The sequence below is a fragment of the Haliotis rufescens genome, unplaced genomic scaffold (assembly GCF_023055435.1).
Source record: "Haliotis rufescens isolate VD_foot unplaced genomic scaffold, xgHalRufe1.0.p SCAF_2, whole genome shotgun sequence".
Taxonomy (NCBI): Eukaryota; Metazoa; Mollusca; class Gastropoda; order Lepetellida; family Haliotidae; genus Haliotis; species Haliotis rufescens.
Window position 1 is genome coordinate 13346956 of NW_025963890.1, and position 18500 is coordinate 13365455.

The 18500-nt window shown below is 39.2% G+C and overlaps 1 protein-coding gene across 3 annotated transcripts; it reads right to left on the minus strand.

Moving 5' to 3' along the window:
• Positions 1–1197: 1197 nt before the first annotated feature.
• LOC124119901 (guanine nucleotide exchange factor C9orf72-like) lies at positions 1198–18208 on the minus strand. 3 transcript variants are annotated; one of them, XM_046482570.2, is made up of 9 exons: positions 18074–18208; positions 15615–16812; positions 14980–15081; positions 12265–12393; positions 11505–11621; positions 11146–11345; positions 10706–10760; positions 10267–10376; positions 1198–7669 (listed from the first exon to the last, which is right to left on the minus strand). In XM_046482570.2, the coding sequence occupies exons 2-9, from the start codon at positions 16164–16166 to the stop codon at positions 7483–7485; spliced, it is 1452 nt and encodes a 483-aa protein (XP_046338526.1). In that variant the 5' UTR covers positions 16167–16812; positions 18074–18208; the 3' UTR covers positions 1198–7482. The 3 variants fall into 3 exon arrangements, with proteins under 3 accessions (XP_046338526.1, XP_046338525.1, XP_046338527.1); XM_046482569.2 differs by having other exon boundaries at positions 18067–18208; XM_046482571.2 differs by lacking the exon at positions 18074–18208 and adding an exon at positions 17724–18046.
• Between the last annotated feature and the right edge of the window lie 292 nt (positions 18209–18500).

Consider the following 18500-nt stretch of genomic DNA (forward strand, 5'->3'; position numbering starts at 1 on the left):
CAACCATAGTCGCCTTTTACGGCAAGCATGGGTTGCTGAAGACCTATTCTACCACGGATCTTCACGGGCCCAAAACTAAAGAATGAAAAGAAAAAATGAAATATATATCTTAACACTGAGAAGAGGGTAAGACACCATTCTTATTGATATAAATGCATGCAACTGATCTAGAATTAGAATAGTACTGATCTTAATTAAGCTTCCCCGACCCACCCCGACCATCAATAACATACATCGCTAGTGCACAAAGTTGATTTGATAACACTGTAGGCGAACTGCACTATAGGTGAAAGTAGACACCCACACAATCAGCCAGGTCAAACACAGTCACCACCATATCCACATAAGTCTACAAGAAGTAGGCCCCGCACATCTTTCTGAATTACAACCAAACCACAGGATTTAAGCCAGGTTTCTGAACACACTGGTTCTTCAGAACAGCATTGATTGGAGGTCTAAATTTTTCAACCTTTCTCCATAAATTCACAGCAAACAGTTCCCTGTCAAACAGATCAATAGATATGCTGGGACCCTCAGTGAGAAGCGAGGTGGCATGGGGTCTTACATCCGATTTCACTCACGCAGCCACTGCATGCAGGTGTGTGGCTGCCTTGTACTCTCACGACTGGCTACAAACTCACAGTTCTAACATTATTTTATCAATATCATGGCTGGGCACATGGGCTCTACACATTGCACCAATATGGAGAACTGAACGTAGGTTTTCAGTCTGACGAGACAATCATTTTCAAATTCATTATATGTTCATCAATCATGACAGTCTGTTCTCACACCAATAAAACCACGTTCCTGAGGTGGCACTACATGAGTGGGTGAGTGAGTGAGTGATTAAGACACTTTTAACAGTATTCCAGTTATATCACGGCGTGTCAGCTTAATGTGGGAGGAAAGCCCGATGTGATGCAGGGCTCAGACGTTTACCACTTCCATGAAACCTAAGAGCATGGGTATTGTGCTGACAAACCTAGAAACATAATCGGGGCGAACCGGGATTCGAACTCACAATCATAGGTTTCTGGCGTGCCCAAGGGACGCAACTCTGCACAGCGAATCGTGGCGCCTAAGACGACTGGGCCACCCGTGCCCCCCCCCCCCCCCCGGTGGCACTACGATCGAGACTGGAAATTCCAGCCTAGTGCCTGGGGAAGATGCAATTAAACACACAAAGGTAAAAAATGTAAATGATGGAATACTTTATTTCAGTTAAAATATGTGCAATATATGTTCTCTTTCACCATATAACAGCCATACACAGCATTGGCAGTCACTACAAGCAACTTATCACAGTCAGTATTGATACTGAAACACAGTCAGTACTGATACTGATACCACCAACACAGCGCCACAGGCTGGTACAAAACACATATGTCCAAATATCAACTTGATACAAACTTACCATTTTCAGTTGACTGGCAAAACTGTTTCCTCATAATAAATAAGTTGACATCCATAAATTTTCTTCCTTATGTGTATCATTTCTAAATGCCATTCAAAGACTTAAAACTTTCTTTCGACAAGTATGTAATTACAGATTGTACTTTCAATAATTATTTTCATTCTTACCAAATGCATTTTCTCTGGCTTAATTTAATAAGTCATTTTTCTTTTGTAGCTCGTGAGACCTTAATTGTACGACACATGCTTCTCAAAAACCTTTTGATTACCAACAGACTGTGTTAGACCACACTTTTCATATTTCATGGTTTACAGATGTTTTACAAACCAATTAGCTCCTTTTAGCTTGGGTAGTTCAAAATAAATATTAATGTAAATATGTGTAGCTCACGATTTCAAAAAAAACATTATTTGTCATAAAGTTGGTTGGGTCTGTTGGTATAAAGTGCAGGATGTCTTCTATTTTGACAGTCATCTTGGTAACATGTATTATTATATATGTACTTCATTCAGGGAGAGCTTTGTTCTCTCTAGTAGGTGTCTGCAGCGGCCAGACTATATTTAAAAATATATATATAGTTACTTTTTTGTATGAATTTATTAGTTGTAACTAATTGAAATAAAATAAAACTTATTGTATTCATAATTTTTGTTTTGATTTGTCTGGCTATGGTCAGTCAAATCTGTAAATTAAAAAATATAGTGTTACCTCATGCTATATAAACCTGAAGTGACCTACAAACATGTTGGATTTAACTCGTGGTGTTTACATTTAAAAAACAGAGCAAACCTTTATTTTAACATGGCAGATACAACCAAATTAGTGTTTGCATCCCAAGGTGACAGAACTGCCCTCATGTTGCTGGGAGTCCTAGTGTAGTGACATCTCTGAAACACTAACTATGTCACATCTACCTGGCACAGATTACATGAGGACTTCACCAGACATCTGGAATATGGGAGAATATTGTCACACTGTGGCAGACATTCCTGGAATGTGGTAGCGTGAATGTAGGCATCACCTTATTGATCTCAGTGTCATTTCACATCATCACTTTCTCAGCCATCAAATGTGAGAATGTTCACTGGCATTACATACTGATGTCAAGACTCTTGTCGACACACAAAAACTTGGGGCAAACAAACTGAAGCCCCTGATAGCTGTAGCCTGTACCCAGAATCAGCCCCAATTGACAGTACTTGGGTCACAGGTTTATTGAGGTGGCCACTACTTGGTATATATTATTCCTGGACATTATACATTTCAAACCATTTGAAAAGTATTCCATCTGACTCAGGCTTCCCATCCTTGTCTTCCATGAAAATCTTTACAAGTTTGCAGGACATGCATTTGAGCCACACAGTTACACATCTGAATGCTTTTTAATGAATGCCTCTAAGCACCAGCACCTCCTGAATCATGGCATCAACCAGCTTCTTGCTTTAGGCCATTTCACAAACCCCTAATAGTTTACACTGCTTCACCAAATGGCCCTAAATCTACAACAGTCTCAGGGCACTCTTACATTAACAAATAACTCGATATGAAACCAACAGACAGAGAGAGAAAGTAGAGGAGAGGTAAAACAAGACAGGAGTGAGAGGAAGAGGAGAGAAGAATGAGGGGAGAGTAGAGGAAAGGAAAACAAGACAACAGAGTGAGAGGAGAGAGTGAGAGAAGAGAGGAACAAGAAAAGATCATGAGTTTTATGAAAGTACCGGGTATCCCTATTTTGGGGGGTGCTTCATGATGAAAATGGACAGTGTTTTATAAGATATAAATATATTAATATGTTCTTTCATGCAAAATCCTTGCATTTGCATCCTTGAGAGGGATCATGTGACAAGTAGACTAGCACTTGAGGAGAGCTGCAGATAAAATGGCATCAACTTTGTACTTCTGGATGAAACCAACTGAACAAAATCTCCTCACAACCAATGACTGCCCCTAACTACATGCTACCTACCGGTTCCTGTCGCATCCCTGGTCTAGTGTACCGAACATGCGTCTGCCTGGAGAGCATAACATTAGGGGTTCAATCCCCGGCTGGGTTATACCAAAAAGACATTAAATGTTGGTACTTGTTGCTACCCTGCCTGGTGCTCGTCAATAAGGAGACAAAACAAGGACTGGTCAGCTCGGGGTTAGTATACTGTGTCAGACTAGTACAAGCTGACACATATGCATGCATGTAAACAGTAAGCCTGTCACCATATAAGTGGAATAGTCTTGACCATCACCTCCTGTCAGTTCAAATACTGACCAATAAACAACAAGCATGGTAAACATTCACTGGCGAAAGCTGTGAAAATATGTTAACCATGATCCTAATCAAAGTATAACTGTTTCCCACTTTTCAAGTTCCACACATACCACACCATTAGTCGAAGACACAGACAAACAAATAATTGTGTGCACTATGAACAAAGTGAGTTTTACTCTTTGAAAAAGAAATCAAATTTTAAAAAATGCAAAACAAACTTCTATTCATCACATCCAGTTTTGATGAACAAATATGGAAAACATGTACACAACAAACAAGTGACCGGGTTTTTACTTACCCTCTGGACCAACAATGTTTACAGGTCTTTAAGTGTTGTCTCTACCCCTAGTGTACAGCACATTCACCCAATGCACTCAAAGGAACCCACTCATCCGAGTGTATAGTCTGTAAGGTAATTTAAAGTACCGACGTTTACTACAATATCTGAAATACTATTGGACCTACTCCAGTCAAAGTTGGTATGAGATTCACGCACGCACGCACGCACGCACGCACGCACGAATACGGTGTTAGCGTTGTGCGTCTCAACGTGCGTGATTCCCGTGCACCCTTTCGAGTTGAGTTGATTGGTTCAACTGTGCCATATGGCCCTGCGACGCAGGGGTAGCATTATGCAGATGGCTGTTTCAATGAATGCTCGTTCCAACCGTGACGAACAGGTCTGGTTTTTGATGAAATATAGTGATAGCTAAATAGACAGATTTTTTATTCATGCACCGATTGTCTTTAAATGTAATATCCAGTTATGTATGACTGTTTAACAATCTCATACCAACTCTGACTGGAGTAGGTCCGATAGTTTTTCAGTTATTGTAGTAAACGTCGGTACCTTAAATTACCTTCCAGACTATAGATGACTAGATGGTGGAAACCTGATTATGTTCGTACACCTGAAGACAAGTGTCAAAACAGGTGGCGTCACCCTGGGCAAGAGACTTCGTTCAAATGTGCCACAGTAAACCCAGCAGGGAATGGGTACACGATATGTGGTGGATGAAAAATCACCCAAAGGCAGCTTGGGTTGTATACTCCCCAGGGAGTGGGGAAGGAGAGAAAGAAGGGTTAATGGTGTGTGACCACAACTGAGCATACACAAAAACTTCCTCCTTCTTGTCATTGTTGCAATATTTGTTTTGTGCGTATCATAAAGACACATTAAAGGTAGGACTTAAAAAATGTGAGACACCCTCTAACAACTTTTAGATCCACCCTTGAAAATATGAAAATTGGAAATATGCTGCAACCATCCACATGTGCAGGTATGTGATAGAACCAACCCCCATCACACCATATTAATTTTACTCGAATACAATACCTCAGAGTGAAAGATCTGATTTGAGTGAGATTGAATCACAGCTCTCCTCTCACAACACTGTAAACGTGGGAACATCTTAACCCAAATACAATTCTGATTGATACAATCGGCTGAGCATCATTTGATTATTTAGTATTTGAAATGAAGGGTTTCATTTCGAGGGATGTCAAAGAGCCATATTGTATACTACTCAAAAGAGGTTCAAGAACACCCAAGTTTTTCATATGATTTGGTTGGTTGATTTGTTGTTTAACGCCGCTCAGCAATATTCCAGCTATATGACGGCGGTCTGTAAATAATCGAGTCTGGAAAAGACAATCCAGTGATTGATATCATGAGCATCGATCCACGCAATTGGGATCGATGACATGTTTCAACCAAGTCAGCGAGCCTGACCACCCGATTCCGTTAGTCACCTCTTATGACAAGCAGTCACCTTTTATGATAAGCATGGGTTGCTGAAGACCTTTCATATGACTAAAGCTAATCTGCCTTGACAGATTAGGCATAGTCATATCAAAAAATCAGATCTTTAACTTCATTTGAGTAACATAGCATTAGATCAATTGTTGAATACATGACATTTTTTTTGTGGATAGCAACTTATATATTCTTTGTACGTTTCAGAGCTTCTTCTCGCTCCTTCAACGGGCAAATGAATGAATGTTCCTTCATCATTCACCTGATGACGGAGCAAGCAGTAGATCTAAAAGAAGAGAGAATAAAAGAAGTTGTTATCCATAAAAAAGTGTCATGTATTCATGGTCTCCCAACTTCGAAATGCCCATCAAAGACTTAGATCAGTGGTTGTAAAGTAAATTCAGATTGTGCGAGTCTATGTTGTCCCGGTTTGGAGGAAAAACTTAGAAGGAAAAAATAAATTAACAAAGTTTATTACAGCCAGCTAACTATCTAGACAAACAAAGACTAGAATACTAGGTAAGTTAGATGAGGTAGGATACCATTAAATGACTACTCTGTCACTGAGACTGGTTAGCAGAACTGTTTACACTGACACCGGCTATTACTGTTTACAAACTGAACATTTGTAAGAATGATTTTGGATGATAAATAGAATCCCGATCTTGTGTCTTTTGATATCAGATATATGAAAACTTATCAATGAAAGTTAAAAACTCTTCAGCAAGCCTCAGAGTTCTAACATTTTATCGACTTGTGTTGATATATTTGATATCAAAAAGCACTCGGAGGAGATTCTCTATTCATCTCACAAATGGAACAACATAATTTTAAGACAAAGAGCATGACACGTCAATGTGTGGCCTGCCTGCTGGAGAGATGATATACCCTCGTGGTTGGAGTGAGTGAGTGAGTTGGGTTTAACACTGCGTTGATATCACTCAGTGGAATGAGTGCGACATGAGTGGATTAACACAATAGAGGCAGATACGAGAGCCCATCCAGTCCATGCAGCAATATACAGTAGAAACTCCACTTCATATGATCAAGCAAGCAACAGTTATGAACATACAAACATCACATGTCAAGCTTTTGAAAGAACATACCGGTATGACTGGTTTGGAAACGATTAATCACAGATATTCTTAATGCTACATCACCTTTTACTGACTATCTGACTTATTTATGACAGAAATATTACAGTTGGATACATTCAGATATGGAACACTAAAATTCAAGACCTTTTCAAGGCTTCAACTGTCATTTTCAAGGGTTTTCTAGATAGGTTTTTAGCCTTAGTTGGTCTTTTTAAATCCAGCATACTATACATCAATCGCAATCTCAAAAACAGTATGAACATTAATACATGTCATTTTGTAAATATTCAAGGCTTTTCAAGCTACTTTGATGATTTTCAAGCTTGACACTAAAGATCAAGGCTTTTCAAGAGGGGCCTTAAAATTCAAGGTCTTTCCAAGCCTGTATGAACCTTGGGATTAAAGAAACAAGTACAGCTCTAATATCTGGTACTATGTATAATCTGTAACAATAGGTATCCACGGTAAGGGCTCCACATGTTAACAAGGCAACACAGCAAAGGATATGAAGCATCAGAGAGTTACATCACTTATCAAATGTTACAAGGGAGAATCATATCTTCTTCCAGTTTGTGATATAAAGACATGAGCCCTGATGGAGGATACATACTGTAACAGTCTCCAAAACGAAATTTTGATATCAGATATACTACTTCAGTAACATGCCTTGATCAGGAAAACTGATTCCAACTTTGCTATAAATATTGTTTGGAATCCTTGTTTGGGGCCAAGTGGAGATGTTACTCAGCCTTGGTGAAGCATAAACACTGCCAGGCTGGCGTGTCATCCCAATGGTTATGACAGTAGATCAAGGTAGATATGTTTCTATCTACGTTCATGAGTTGAGGCTTTATTATTCCTTGCTCTTGACACTCAGTTTGATATAAAAATGTGGAAGTATGGAAATACACAGTCTTCTTACTGAGGCTCATCGGACCTACAGCCCCAGCTACAAAATGTCTGTCATATTTGGAAGATGTTCTACGTCGTATTTTCTCTCCCCTAGAAGCAGGTGGTAAATTCCTGGCTTCAGTTTCTCAGCTGTTGCTAAGACTATTCTGAAATCACCCTCCAGGGTGAGGTTAAAGTCATTTTTAAGTTTCTTCAGTCCCCTTGGGTGGACTGCTCCCCTGTTACTGAAAGGGAAAGTTATTGAGTTACACTGAGAAAAGTACACAGGTAGAAGTTGGATAAATATCAGTCTTTATATAAATACTGGTATGGAATAACGAAATAAGCACAAAGTTGAGCACATGTCACAGTACAGGTACAGATCTATGCCTCTATGCACAACAATGTGTGTGTGTGTGTGTGTGTGTGTGTGTGTGTGTGTGTGTGTGTGTGTGTGTGTGTGTGTGTGTGTGTGTGTGTGTGTGTGTGTGTGTGTGTGTGTGTGTGTGTAACAACACTCTCAGCAATATTATAGCGATATGACCTTTATAGGTTTAAGCGCAATATCCACTCTATATCAAGGCTGAAGCACAACATCCACTCTATATCAAGGCTGAAGCTCAACATCCATCCTATATCAAGGTTTAAGCACAACATCCACTCTATATCAAGGTTTAAGCACAACATCCATTCTATATCAAGGTTAATGCACAACATCCACTCTATATCAAGGTTTATGCACAACATCCACCTTATATCAAAGTGTAAGTACAATATCCACTCCATATCAAGGTTTAAGCACAATACCCACTCCATATCAAGGTTTAAGCACAATACCCACCCTACATCAAGTTTTAAGCACAACATCCACCCAATATATCAAGGTTGAAGCAAAATGTCCACCCTATATCAAGGTTTAAGCACAACATCCACTCTATATTAAGGTTTAAGCACAACATCCATTCTATATCAAGGTTTATGCACAACATCCACTCTATATCAAGGTTTATGCACAACATCCACCTTATATCAAAGTGTAAGTACAATATCCACTCCATATCAACAACGCTCTCAGCAATATTATAGCGATATGACCTTTATAGGTTTAAGCGCAATATCCACTCTATATCAAGGCTGAAGCACAACATCCACTCTATATCAAGGCTGAAGCTCAACATCCACCCTATATCAAGGTTTATGCACAACATCCACTCTATATCAAGGTTTATGCACAACATCCACCTTATATCAAAGTGTAAGTACAATATCCACTCCATATCAAGGTTTAAGCACAATACCCACTCCATATCAAGGTTTAAGCACAATACCCACCCTACATCAAGTTTTAAGCACAACATCCACCCAATATATCAAGGTTGAAGCAAAATGTCCACCCTATATCAAGGTTTAAGCACAACATCCACTCTATATTAAGGTTTAAGCACAACATCCATTCTATATCAAGGTTTATGCACAACATCCACTCTATATCAAGGTTTATGCACAACATCCACCTTATATCAAAGTGTAAGTACAATATCCACTCCATATCAACAACGCTCTCAGCAATATTATAGCGATATGACCTTTATAGGTTTAAGCGCAATATCCACTCTATATCAAGGCTGAAGCACAACATCCACTCTATATCAAGGCTGAAGCTCAACATCCACCCTATATCAAGGTTTATGCACAACATCCACTCTATATCAAGGTTTATGCACAACATCCACCTTATATCAAAGTGTAAGTACAATATCCACTCCATATCACGGTTTTAGCACAATACCCACTCCATATCAAGGTTTAAGCACAATACCCACCCTACATCAAGTTTTAAGCACAACATCCACCCAATATATCAAGGTTGAAGCAAAATGTCCACCCATATCAAGGTTTAAGCACAATACTCACTCAATATCAAGGTTTAAGTACAACATCCATTCTATATCAAGGTTTAAGCACAACATCCATTCTATATCAAGGTTTAAGTACAACATCCATTCTATATCAAGGTTTAAGCACAACATCCATTCTATATCAAGGTTTAAGCACAACATCCATTCTATATCAAGGTTTAAGCACAATACTCACTCAATATCAAGGTTTAAGTACAACATCCATTCTATATCAAGGTTTGTTTCAGGCCTGCAGCTTCTAAAGTCTGTGGGTCCTAATGGCAGCTTGGCAACATATTTTATTTCAAACTCTGCATTCACTCTATATCAATTTAAAGCACAATATCCACCCTACATCAAGGTATAGGTACAATGTCCATCCAAGAGAGAAGAATTTATTGATGTCAACTTCTTTATCATGTGGAACACAACATTTCGGAGTGTATGCTTACTCCTCCATGGTCTAGTCGTAGAGTCGTAGAGTGTCTGCCCAGAGAGCTGAAGGTCATGGTTTTGATCCCTGGCAGCGTCATACCAAAAGATGTGATAACATTATACTTGTTGTTACCCTGCCTGGTGCTCGGCATTAAGGGGCTAAAAAAAGGACTTGTTGGCTCGGAGTCAGTTTACTGTGCCTGAGTCGGGTATTCATGTTAAATTGTGCCATGGTATCTCAGTGGGCTAGCACTATAAAATCAGCATTAGTCCAGACTAGTCCGACTAGTACAAGCAGCAACACACACACACGAGGAAGCACATCGCTATAATCTTGAACGCGATGTTAAACCCCACTTTACTTCATCACCTCACCTCATAATAAAGAAGTTGACTTCCACAAATTCTCTCTCATATGTGTATCACTTATAAATGCCATTCAAAGACCCAATGTCCATCCATTTTGTGGTGAACATCCAACCGATATCGAGACAAGTACATATACCCACGTCTCAGTTTCCACATATCTGATGAGGCTGAGTGCCTTCCGCTGCAGCAGCCTCATGAACTGGGCGATGTGAGCCTCCCTCACTCCACACACAGCAGGCAGCTTGGAGATCTGAAACACAGAATCAGAATAATCAGTGCAAAAGTGGTTAGAAGCCACTTTGAACTATAATGTTACATGACATCAGCTTAATGTGGGCATGGTTGGAGGAAAGCCCAAAGTGATGGAGTTTATAAATGTTTATTTCTTGATGAGTAATCAGTATAGAGTATGGAACTAATACTTGGAATTAACCCCCCATCAGTGGATCCTGGTATTGCTAACATGGCTAAGGGACAAACTCTGCACAGTGAATTTCAATGCCTTAGAAACATAGGCCAAGACTGAAAGCAATCTTGGACTAACTGTACGCTCACACCAATTAATAATGAAAATCTCACCTCATTTAAGAGATTTTGAACAATGGACTCTGGAAAGTCTGCTGTTTGTAGAACACTGGTAAAGACACAAGGATCATGATTATTATCACCAAACATCATCATCATAGTCGAGAATTGATATCACCATAGAAGCTGAGCATATCATCAGTTTAACCAAATCAATCCTACCTGTACAATGTAGTTTTGTCCTTAAGTCTTTGAAAGGCATTTAGAAGTGATACACATAAGGAAGAGAATTTATGGATGTCAACTTCTTTATTATTTATGACATGTTCCTCACAATAAAGAAGCTGACATCCATACATTCTATTCCTTAGTTTTGTCTTAATTGATAATTTCAGCATTCACAAAACATCATCTTGATCAGAACACAAAATAACCTAAAATATTATCAGATAGAAGATCAAGGTAAACTATGGAGAGAATCAGAATGTGCTTACCTTGCATTCAAGTCTTGACCATTGGAATGTTGATAATGAAGGCAGATGAGCTCATTCTTCATTGTCTCATAGTGTCGGATGATGTGCTCCTGGCAATGGGGGGACTGTTTGATGTCCCGGTTCTGGACATCAATGATGCTCGATGGGTACTGGCAACACAGCATCTCCCTCATGGGCAGATTGAACGATCCATTTGCAGACTGCAGCATAAACCAATTACCATAGTTACGCCACACAGTGTATTTCTTGGTTTCCACGGCCAACCTTTTTAAAATTGAACCAGCAACAACAACAAAATGTGTTGCTGAAATAATATAAGGTATGAGAAGAGAACAAAGGGAGATAACTCCTTGATCTACCTTGAGACTGCCCTGCAGTGCCAGGTCCTGGTGGTAAGGCCAGCGAATTGGGTAGATCACCCGCCGTGACACAGCTCTCTCACACTCACTGTTAAACATAGACAGGGTGTGGATCACCTGAAACACAAACACAAAAGCCTTGTTGACTCAAAGCGTGCAGTTTGAAACGGATATCCCTTTGTTTGCTTGTTGTTGTATGACAGTCAGCAGTATTGCAGTTAATCAAGTACAGGCCAGGAAAACCTGTGGTTACTATTACATGCTATCCCATGCTGTGTGGGAACGATGACACACAATCATCCAAATGAACCACTGAAACCAATGTAGCAGCCTCTAACAAGAAAAACTAAACAAAAGGTACGAAAACTAAAAATAGCCAGCCTCTGTACTGATTTGGCAAGACCAACCGAAGCACTTAACTCTCTCTGACAACATACATATCTTCACCAGTTTAACTCACTGGCAACATACATACACTCACTAAGTTAACTCTGGCAAAATACATACACTCATCAGGTTAACATTCTCTCTGACAACATACTTCACTAACATGACTAAGTTAACTCTGGCAAAATACATACACTCATCAGGTTAACATTCTCTCTGACAACATACATATCTTCACCAGTTTAACTCTCTGGCAACATACATACACTCACTAAGTTAACTCTGGCAAAATACATACACTCATCAGGTTAACATTCTCTCTCTCTGACAACAAATTTAACCAGGTTAACTCTGACAACATACATAAACTCACCAGGTTAACTCTCTCTGGCAACTTGCCTATGACTAGACTCCGCCCAAAGGTCATTAGATGGGACGCAATAGCTTGACGTAGGAATGATGGTTCGAGGTTGTGGGCGGGAGAAAACGCTGTATCAGTCAGCTGAAAGTCAAATCATACAATTAGAGCCATGGACAATGATGAGGCTCTGTGGCTCATGCAAATGTTTCATATTTACATTATTGTCATAATTATACTTATAGGTCAAATTCTCAAATATATATAAAATAAGGTCATGAAACAATGAAAATATAAGTGTCAAGTGCCAACACAAAGATACATGACCATGATGTAAAAATATCTTACTAATGGCAAAAATAATTATGTTATCATGGCCACATTTGCTACCATACCTAATAAACATACAGTCAAGTCTCGTTAATCTGACAATCGGCTTTATCCGACACTAATGATGAGAACCAATTAAATCAGTACTATTTAGACCTGTTAATCCGACAGTCTCGCACTGCGACTACGTCACACCTAATTTGCAATCAATTGCTGAAATCACTTATCAGTCTCATTAATCCGACACAGTGATCCGCATACTCCGTGGTCTTCTTGCCCGCGAGTACACAGACCCATGTTTTGATGCCAAACGAGTCAGCGAGCAGCTGCACATTTCAACGGCTCCAGAGATAAACTTGCTTAGCAATAAACATTTACTGCTTTAAATAAACAAAACAGGATTAATCATATGCCTAGATTACCTCAATCTCATTAAAATTGGTTACAAGTTCTCGCTACCGCTGAGGACATTCCATTACAGGTCACGTCAGAACGACCTTTCACAAACTTTGACCGACTAATGAAATGACTAACCATGCTAACGGGAAGTCGACATTAGCCACCAAGAAAGCAGATTTCTTGAGCATTGCGACACTAGTTTTAATTCGTGACTTTCATTCCAGATTATGCTTCAAAAAGTATTTTGAATCTGTAATTACAGTCCGTAACAGTAGTTTTGTGTTAAACTTTGGAGGTTGCATGATAGGAAAACATATTCCTCTAACAATGTAACATAATTTCATTTTTCATTTTTCTTATTACATGTTTGTATCATTATTTATCGTGTTGTTGTCCAATTTCGATCACGAACGTTGATGCTACCTAATTTTGTTTATCCGACATACTCGTTAATCCGACATAATCATATGCAACCAACCATGTCGGATTAATGGGACTTGACTGTATTTGGCTCCATATCGATATCCATGCCATCACTGGCATCATATAACATAACATACCAATATACAAGGCACACAGCAGATTTTGATAATGTGGTAGCACTAGGTTCAAAGGGCACCGGTATGTGAACAAGGTGAAGGTCATTTCAAAGGGTATAAACCACTCTCCTACACAGAGCTCCTTGTGGTCAACATAGCACTTCTGTCACAGGCCAGCATATCTTACTCAGTCCATCCAACAAATTGCAAATGCTGATCATCTATTTGATTTTCGTCTTCAAATTCAGATAAAAATGTCATGAAAAGGTTAACTTTCAAAGCAAAAATATCATAAAACTTGAAAAACTACTTCCATCTGCGTATGTATCCTTTGTTTTCATTGGTTGTTTGGAAAACAAAGGATACATACGCAGATCTGCGTATATATCCTTTGTTTTCATTGGTTATTTAGACCCGTGAAGATTCCGGGGTAGAATAGGTCTTCTGCAACCCATGCTTGTCGTAAGAGGTGACTAACGGGATCGGGTGGTCAGGCTCGCTGACTTGGTTGATGCATGTCATCGATCCCAATTGCGTGGATCCATACTCATGATATTAATCACTGGATTGTCTGGTCCAGACTCGATTATTTACAGACTGCCGTCATATAGCTGGAATATTGCTGAGTGCAGCGCAAAACAACAAACCAACCAATCATTGGTTTTTGGGTTCCATTTGCAGACATAAATGTTGGTAAGCTAGTACTATGGTCATTTTGATGTGTATACATATATCGTCATAATCCTCACTGTCGCAGTTGCAGCATAACATAATACTTGTGCAAAACAATCTGAAAATAGCACTGAAAGGCTTCCGCTGGAGCAGATCGCTCAGATTTTAGAACTAACGTGTTTGTTTACAATTAAGAGAAAAATCTGGTCATGTGATATGCAAATTAGCTGAGCCAGCTGGTGGTCATAACCAATGTATCAAATATCAAAATACAAAAAGGGTTAACAAAATTGAAGGTATCAGCATGATAAATGTTAATAGATTTCTTTCTTTAACCATTGATTTATTTTACAGGTTATATGATATGAGACCTCCTCGGGGTCAAGTAGACAGAGCATCTGCCCAGTGAGCAGAATGTCTGTGGTTCAACTCCCAGCTGCATCATACTACTACTAGAAGACTTTAAAAGATGGTACTTGTTATTACCCTGCCTGGTGTTTAGCATTAAGTGGATAAAACAAGAACCGAGTCAGTATACTGTGTCTGAGTCAAACTGTGGCATGGTATCTCAGTGGGCTAGCACTATAAAATTGGCATTAATCCGAAATAGGACAAGCAGCCACACACAGATATGTATAGGCATATCGCTATGTAACTGCAATAATCTCGCATAAATCCCATTTCACCTCACCTCTTGGTCTTAGAGAACATCATGTGGAACCTGAGCAAAGATCCTTAATGCATCATTACAAAATTCAGCCATGCTAACAATGTTATTTCCATAACAAACCTGGACAGTTGTTGGCAACCCAAATTCTTGAAGCGACGACAACATCTCCAGGAGGTTTTGAAGCCACAGTGTGAATTCATTCAGTCCATTGTCACACTGGTTCTGTTGGAAGAATAACCATAACAACAATGACATACCATGTGCAGAACATCATGTAGGTTAGACCAGGCAAGTTACGTATTTACAACTTCAAGGTTACGCGAATAAATAAGTCTTGTGTACATTGATTAATCGGAAGGGGTGCTAAATGGGATTGTTCCCAAGCCAATATATTAGCAAATATCGCAGTGGGCGCTTATTAGAGCTCGGCGCTTATTACGTCGAATACGGTAGTTGAATTTTTGAGTTAGCAGACATACAATACAAAGTGGCATGTGAACATGTTGAATGATTTACATCACATTCACTAGGACTGACAACTGAAACTGTTGACCAGAGCCTACGATATAAAAGAGCAATGATATAAGCATGTGGGTATAAATGCCATAATCTGAAAGACTACATGCTGGGGGCTGTTGTTATGCTTTTACTCAACTCATAAACTGTGTACCCAGGCACCAATGTAACCATGGTAACAACTAGTTCCTACATTGCTCATTGCACATAAAAATTAGGATATAAACACAATATCTTACTCTGTTCAGAAAAATCCTAAACTTGCCGATGAGTCTTGTCATCCAACACAGTATAAGCCCATGATGCTTCAAGTATATACTAAGTTCAGAGTTGGGCACCACAAATGCTATGGCATGCATCCCTAAGCCATGATCGGTCTGAGCAGAGAATATAAAAGCTGGCACAACTATAGACTTGTCAGGCATATCATAGAACTTATAGTCTATCTGGCTACAGGAGACATCTCGGCAGATTTCTCCGCTCAAAACCTGTGAACATATGTGACGTAGAGTGGTGTTATGGGGCTTGGAGCATCCGTCGACATACCAGACATGCTCAAGGCGCGGACCAAGAATATTGTCCCAGTGGCAAAGCAGCACAGTGTCAATGTAACTCTGAGATATATCGGAAATCTTTGATGTTGAGAAAGCTGAACTGGGACTCAGTGGAGTTGTAGGAGGCTCAAAATCACCACTCAGTCCAATATCTGTAGATGTCGGCACCTGCACAACTCCTGAATTCATGTTGCTTCCTGTCAACTTTAATTTGGGGGGACCTTTCCCTGTCGCCATGATTCACACTCAAGTGTCACTCTAAGGGAATTAAATTGTCTGTCTCAAAAGCAAATTTTTACAGGGACAAAGCAGATAAAGTAGTGACATCATTATGCTTTGCAGTCTTAAGAAGATAAGGCTTCAATGTTTTGCTACGGAGCATACACCATGTTATGTAGAGAACACATTTTCTCTTGATGAATTGTAGGTGCCATCATAACAAAAGCTTTATTTCCATATTCATCTGCATGGTATGCACAAGGAAATTGGCAACAATTAAATCTATCAGGATGAAGCAAGTGGTCATTATCGCAATTGACGTCAACAGGTCATCATCAGTGGAAGACGTGTGCGTGAGGACAATCATGAAGAGGACGAAGGTGAGGACCACCACTGAGAAGAATGCATAGTTGATACAGAGAAAAACAAGAGCCTCTCTGTTGACTACTTGTGAGCCCCAGTCTTCCCTCATTGGAAATGTGGACAGCTTTTTCAGAATGTGTTTGGTGCTCATCAGTCCTTATCAGTGCTAACTGAACATGCTGTGATGGATGAAGACTGAATTTCTTGAAGTAATTCCAGATATGAGTGCTGTTATGAGACGCATGGCATTTCAAACTGTGATGACTTTTAGGAGAGGTATCTTGTCAAAGCTGTGTTTCACCTGCAAATAGATACAACATTGACATTCAGTTATTATTCAGCTATCCGATTTGTGGCACAAATCAGCGACTACTACATCCAAATTTCTGAATGCCACAATAGCATTGAGTTTCCAGCTTTAAGCAGATAGTTTGGGTTTATTAAATGTTTATATGAAACTGTGCTGTAGTTTACAGGAAGGTCACAATATGATATGTATCATGATACACAGGTCACGATATGTATCGTGATATGCATCATGATGCATATGCACGTCAAATCATGCTGAAAGTTCTTGACCATAAACATTTTAGCGTAGGATCCAAAGGAAAAGTTAGCTGTAGACCCATGTTCATAGTGGCTATTCTTATCAGTGAACTTGAAATACTAATAACAAAACATTTTGCGATATTTGACTGACAAAAAAAACAGGGCAGGGAAGGGGTCAATAGTAAATAATATATTTTTGCAAGTGTATCATCTTGCATTGATATAGAAAATAACATATCATGTATCATATTGTCACATGAAAACTCATGATGCACCGGTATATCGTTTCACAATGTCCACACAGTTTATCATCAACATGAAAAGTGGTAGCCAGTTAATAGCAAGACTACCGCTTTAATTTGAGAAAAATCCTTACAGTTTTTATCAAGTTTCGTGTATCACCAGAGAAAACTGACAACTCAGCAAGTACATCAAAGAAACCATCAGCTGCTGATCACTTGGTAAACAAGCACAAATTATCTGTGATACTGTGGTAAAGTGTTGGTTAAAAAAAGTCATTAGCCTTGCTTATCTTCTAGCTGGCAACACAAGTTCTATCCTGTGCACGGCGCTACTTTAATATAAAAAAGTGCCTCCCGTAAAGTGCAGTATTCCCCAGTTAATATTTAAGAATCGATGATGTGGATAGAAAAAACAAACTACCTATAACATTGGGTTTGATGCTGATTAATTTCCTGCTAGAGGTATTGGTATGCGAAGCAGTTGAGTAGGTCCACATGAATTTAGGTTCATTGCCTGGGATTTCTGGTCAATGGTTGGTCAATATTACATTGTATTACATTAATCATTGACATAGGACTTGTTCAAAAGACAAATGAATCTCCAAATATATCCGTGCAAAGCTCCGCCTCTGGTGTGTGCAATTAGTTTTGTACGAGTGACTAGCGTATCTACTTCCTCGTGTTCCTAGGGCTTTGGTTAGGAAATTAGCCCAGTAATAATTTCAGACGGCACTCCACTGGGTGATCCTCATTGCATCAGTTACCTCGCACCTGCACAGTAGAACGTCTTCTTATGTCTGCACACTATGGCACCAAATTAGCACAACAACGTATACACCATTCGCTTAACCTGGTACGTGCAGATTGGACAGTTGCTGTTGCAGACACCCACTGGATTTTTCCGGAAGTAACTCTCCTCAAAGAAAAACAATATTTTAGACATCATTCGGACCAGTCCGGGTTAAAACCGAGGTTATATTAAAATACGAAATACTAGTGAATGTGGCATTAATTTCATGTAAAATGATTTTTAGATAATAGTCATATTTTAATCAACTTATGAATGATGTTATTCGTGTTTTTCCAGATATATTCTTTTCAAAAGTTGTTATAAAGAGAAAGGATATAATATTATATCCCGGGAAATGTATTTGACATATTTTCTCAAGAACTTTTTAGTTGAGAAACCACATATTGC